A 6,000-nucleotide genomic window follows, 5' to 3' on the forward strand; every position below is an offset into this window, starting at 1 on the left:
TGTTGCTTAGACCAACCAAAGAGGAGACACCCACTACATTCAGTTTTTTAACTTGTTCTCCTTGCCAAGAATGGGCTGTCTCTTACAAGGTACTATCTAGTAATTTCCCAGTCAATACTGAAATGCTGCAAGTTGTGGAGCCTGTATCTCCCTTGGGGTATTACTTCACATATCTCCTCATTAGGAACTATTAGATCAACAGCATGCATTTTCCTACTTTTAATTTCAGCTTGCTGTTTTCATCAAATCTTCTTGCACCACTTTAAAACTACTCCTCCCCTTCTTTCCGTGCTAATTTCAGTGATTGTAAGACCCAGTGGATGGAATTCTGGGGCAGGGCTAGAGGAGTGAGCCTGACTGATGCTATCCAAGCATTCCTTGATGCTGGGCACACACCACTTTGCATTGGAGCAGAGAACAGAGTATGACAGCCATTGAGCAAGCAACTGTCTGTCCCACAGCTCCACTGCTACACATGTTTGGTGAAAGCAGGTGATGGCTTTCAAATATTTTTGTCATTTGCTGCAAGAAATAAACACATTGCTCTATTAGCTCAGGTGGTGGCCAGATTGGTTTTTTGGGGCATGTGATTTTGCAGCAGTGTGTAGATGCACTCCTAAACTCAAAGCTCCAGAGAGGTGCCTCTTTGCCCTAATCGTGCTGACTACAGCATGTTTATCTTTCCCTGATATGCTATCTTCATCAATTTTACCAGCCCCCTGATGACTGCACACGTTGCTGTCCCCATGCATCATGCTGAGACCTGCTCCTGAACCAGGGCAGAAGGAGAAATTTGTCATCAACTCTTCCACTCGCTTGACAATAACACAGCCTAATATTTCATGAAAATGAAGTGCCCAGAGCACTCCTGATAGTTTACAGTTGTGATAAAGGACGGTCAGATGGATACTGTCAGCCATTAAACAGTTTGCAATCACAGAGCTCCAGAAAGAAAGCAAAGGCCTCTGGGCCCTTCTTGGTGTCAAATGTTGTGTCACCAATGTAAAGGATGTTTCTAGGAGCAATTCCTTGTTGAATCAAGAAGCCATCCTTTTTTTTGCAAGCTTTCTACCTACATGCAAGCTTCCCTCATAATCTATGTTTGCTCTGAGACACTAATGCTGCTTGCTTTGCAGCACAGAAAACTCAGACATAATTTTTAAATTAACACACTTGATATATTTCCTCCCTCCTTTTTTTCTATGCAAGCACAGCAACAGCAAGCTGAGTCCCATGTACCCATCAAATGCTTCACTCAGTCACTCCAGCTCTGTCCTGTACTTTGCTGGGCTTCATCCTCCAAGAGACACCCACCTGCCTGACAGACTTTGCTGCTTTGCTTCAACCTGCAGTAAAACGTGCCAAGAGTATCATTCCCAAGGACGAGACCCAGCAGTTTGCTGCCTTGGCCCCACAACATGCCTTGCACCAGGGAGGTTACCTGTGTGTTTGGGGACACAGGGGGCAAGCCCTCGACTTCAGTCTTGACTTTGCTGCGTTTGTTAATTACTGGATTGACGGTGCTGCTCACGGCCGACTCGCTGCTCTGCTTGCTCTAGGAAAGAAAACCAGGCAAGATATGGCACCGGAGTTTGAGATGAGAGACAGGCAGCAGACCATGTCCTCATTAAAAATTAGCTTAAAAATCAGTCAAGGTTGAACTTCAGCAGTGGCAGGAGACAGCAGGGTATTCTCCTGCTGGCCTGGGTTTCACATTAAAACCAGCCCATGCGGGTTTATGCAAGGCAGAAGGATGGAAAAAAAGAGCCAAGGGCAGCTCCAGCTTCTGCAGGCTCACCAGCGAGCTTGGCCTGGCCACTGCTGCTCTGTTTCAGAGAGATCCAGTCCATGTCAAAGCCATCAAAACCTTATGCAGCCCCCACCCAAGCCACAATTTTATTTCTCAATGCGATGAAATGATTTGTTGAGAAAATGAATTCCTGAGGGGAGCAGGGGGCTCTGGTTATGTGTGAGGGCTTCGGCATGCTGGGTGCATGAAAGGCTATGGGGGTATTTTGCTAAGCTTTTAAAAAATGAGAACATCTTCAGGAGAAAAAACATCCCATTGTATGTGCATAAAATTGGAACATTAATATTTTAAATACTCTTGCTAATTGCTCAAGATTGGTCCTGAAAATTATTAAACAGAGGCAGAACTCCTGCCAGCCACATTATTTTGGTAGCCAGTTTGTAAGAAGAAAACAAAACCAATCAATCAAATAACCTGCAATAACAAACAGAGTTTGCAGTGCAGCAGCCATGAGAAACCCTAAAACAATAAACCAGTCTGAAAAGTTCAGTATGATGCAACTAAAATAACAATTTGAAATGGGTGTGAAATGAGGTGAAATAAGTCTTTGGGGAGAAAGGCAACTGCAATTTAAACATCCAAGGAATGTAAATGGGAAAGAAAAATGATTAAGAATGTGCTAGACATATTCGCTAACCCAGGGCATGTGGATGGCTTGCGCACACATATATGTGCCTGTGTGAGCTCACAGGTATTTGTAAGGATGCATTCGAGGTGTAGGATACATACATCATAGCATTTCTAGTTTTCAAAATCTGGGCCCTGGTTTTGCAAAATTTAACAGTAAAAATCAATAGCAGGGATACATCAAGAGAAAAGCTACCGAAAAACAAGGAACAGTAAGTAAAATGTGAAGAGGTTCTAGGTAGGAGCCACTCGTTTATTAAAAAACATTGGCACGGTTAGTATCAGTAGAAAAATGGAAGGAGGAATTGCTGAAGGTACTGCTGAAGCTTAGATCACAGTGCTCGGGTGCTTATCTCAAAACACTACAGCATGTGCTGAATTGCCTTGATTTCAATAGCACATAATGTGTCAAGGAGACTTCCTGCCTGGGATGACCTTGCATATCCTGTTCAATACTTTGATGGATCAAGGGCTTTGGTTTCTGCATGGGTAGGTACATGTGTGTGCAAGGAAAGGAGGTGGGCACAAATTTTGGATGTGACTAGCTCAGAAACTCTTGTCAGGAAGAAGAACATGCAATGTAAAGGGATAGCATGAATAAAAAGAGAATGGGTAGAACTCCCGCAGCCACCATGAAGGACAGTGCACACCCTGTGGAGAACATGCCTCCACTTCCATGTGTGCCACACAATATGGTCATCCCTACCTGGCTGGAGTCAGAGATGCAGTTGCTGTTGCTGCTGATCTGTGTCGGTGGTGGGTTGACAGAGATGACTGCCATGTGCTGCCGTGGGGGGAAGGTTGGGGATGGCTGGATCAGGGGAGGAGTGTGTCCAAAGGCTGAGCTCAGGCCTCTTTGTTGGGTCAGGATCTGCTGGTATGTCACGGGGTTAAGAGGGTGGGGGAAGCTGAATGCCGGACTGCAGCAATAAGAGAAAGAAAAATGATGAGGAGCTATTTTGAACAATATTTATCACATCAGCTAGCAACTGATCCAAATTTGGCTTCCTGGAGACTCCAGAAGAGAGGCTGTGATGCCCCAGCTACATGCCTTCAATGCTGTGATAAGCCTGACAACCTGCTTTACTGCAAAGACATGATGCATCTCACATGTGCCTCAGCAAACTTGTGAATCAATCTGACCCATGTATGAGACTTAGTGTAATTTCTTTGCTTCCTATGTAAAAAAACCCAACAAAAGACCTTGCCAGGGAGTACAGAAGAGGATGGGACTTGGACACATCTGGCTTTGCAACCCCCAAGGCTCCTGGGTTTTTCCAGGAAGACCTATTTTGCAGACTCGCAACCTTGGGGTTATGCTAACCTGGATATCAAAAACCAGCATCAGCTGGCTCACCTGGCACAGATCACAGCAGGGATGAATAAGTATCCACATAACATAGTCCAAAACCATGCAATTTACTCTGCATTCAGGTGAGGGTAGTGCTGGCTCAGGGGACTGCTGATGTCACCCTTCCTATGTAGGTCACTGGTTCACCTCCAATCTAGGTCAGTGGTGACCAAAACCACCACTAGCCCCTGGTTGCTTGGGTGATAACTGGGGCAACAGGTCTGAGACAGGATGCAGCAGTTGACAGCAGTAAAAACAAAGCTCGTCTTTCAGAAAAAAGGGGTTCACTCCCAGGGGCAAGTCTGCTGGGCAGGGATGGGGAAGTACAGGAGATGGTCTGCGGGTGCTCTACGTGGGTGACAGACTCCCAGCCCAAAACCTGATTACTTTTCACCTTTAAGACGTGGCTGCCTGGAACCTTTACCCTCATGGTATTTTCTCTCACACCACTAAAACTGCCACAGGTGTGAGTGCTCTAGGAATGGGGCCATAATTAGCATAATTTTAATTTCCAATTTTGCTTTTAGAGAAAGGATTTCATTCCTGCCACTAACACAATTGATAAAACAAAAATGTCTTTTCACCCCAAATCTCTGGCAGTTATACTGTTATATATGAAACCCATTTTACAATTCCTGACATTTAGAATATACTTTTAGAACACCAAGAAGAGTTTCAAATTCTTTATTATTAGCTGACTCCTCCCTCAGAAGCTGAGAATTGACCACTGGGTCAGTCTCTGCACTATACTGATTTGCTGAAAATACCAGACATTACTCTTAAAATCTGAATATAAGTTGAGATGTTACAGGTATGTCCAGTTAATGACAGCAGGCAAAAAAGACTAGAAAAAGTGTGATTATCAGACAAGGACTTGCAATTTCTTTAAGTCAGCATTATATTTGATATTACAATCAATTTCTAAGTGATGCTACTAGATAAAGTAAACTTACCAAATTAATGTTACAGTTACTAATAGCAGTATCTCTGTTTTCCTCCACAAGTTTTAGGAGTGCATAATCTTTATAATCCCTTGCTTTGCAACATCACTGTTAATTAGATCTAACATTTTTAACAGTTAAGTAATAAAAAGAATAATAACATTGTGAAACTTGGGTGAAGCAATCACGGCAGGAATTGACAACAGTCAGCTGCCTAATCTAAGTGCTTTTTAATTAAGATTTGAACAAAACTTTACTCGAGGGTTTAGATTTGTGTTAAATATGTCTTTACAATTAGGCTCTTCAATCCACCCAGACAACTTTTTTCTAAAAATGTGGGCTAATAATTTGGAAAATACTTTGGGGCAATCTCTTAAATCAGAGGGTTTCTTAACCAGTCCAACTGCTCACAATGAGCATTTTGTTAGATGAATCTATTATCTGTTTCTGCTTGCAGGGAGGCATGATCATACTGTAAATACTGGAAATGTGGTAACCAATAACCCCAATCTGGCCAAAAACCCCACCCCATATGCCACACAGTACCCTTCCACATGCAAAACCAGATGGGGGCTTTGATTTACTACACTACACAGCCCCAACATACAAAAGCAAAGGTCCCAGGGAAGGGAACATCTCCCTAGCCGGAGTATCATCCCTACTTTCATGGGGATGGATCCTCAGCCGAGCAGAGCTAATCCCAGAGCTTTACCTGATTGTCCCGGCAGATAAATGGCCGTAGGAGCCACTCGCTGCTGAACTGCTTCTGGAGTTGTTGATATAGGCCACGAGAGAGTTTGGGGAGGTCCTGATCATTGTCTGGAGATCAATGCTGGCATCAGACAGAGGGGAGATAGACAGGGCTCGTTTCCGGCTTAGTCTTGGAGTCACCCGTGGGCTCGAAAACCGGGACACTGTAGGAAAGAGAGACTTTGTCAGACAAAACCAGTGGGCTGCTCCCTTCCTGGGGGCAGGTTGGAGGTGCTGAGAACTGCTGCACTCATGGCTGCTGTGGATGTTCAGGAGACAGGAGCAGCACAGGGACCAGCTGCACTTTGACGGGATGTTTCTTCTCTGCTGGGCGCTGAATGACAGGGGTCAGGCAGCGCCATGAACACTCTCTTGCTTCGCTGTTCTCGGGGGACACAGAAGCCTGTCCATCACCCCCTTTCACGGGTACTAAATTAACTTAAAATTAAAAGAGAAAAGGCCCTTCAAGGTTTCCATGATAGCAGCCGTCCCCGTTGACTCTGTGGCAGGAACAGCGGGCC

At 44.6% G+C, this 6,000-nt stretch overlaps 1 protein-coding gene across 1 annotated transcript in view; it reads right to left on the minus strand.

Annotated features, from left to right (window-relative positions):
• Positions 1–6,000, minus strand: part of LOC103812020 (zinc finger protein GLI2-like) — a 37,311-nt gene that overhangs the window by 21,208 nt on the left and 10,103 nt on the right. The window contains 3 exon segments of the mRNA XM_009085029.1: positions 1,442–1,555; positions 3,144–3,357; positions 5,442–5,643. Of these exon segments, the coding sequence (XP_009083277.1) occupies positions 1,442–1,555; positions 3,144–3,357; positions 5,442–5,643 (530 nt within the window).

Source organism: Acanthisitta chloris, unplaced genomic scaffold, assembly GCF_000695815.1.
Source record: "Acanthisitta chloris isolate BGI_N310 unplaced genomic scaffold, ASM69581v1 scaffold30750, whole genome shotgun sequence".
Lineage (NCBI taxonomy): Eukaryota > Metazoa > Chordata > Aves > Passeriformes > Acanthisittidae > Acanthisitta > Acanthisitta chloris.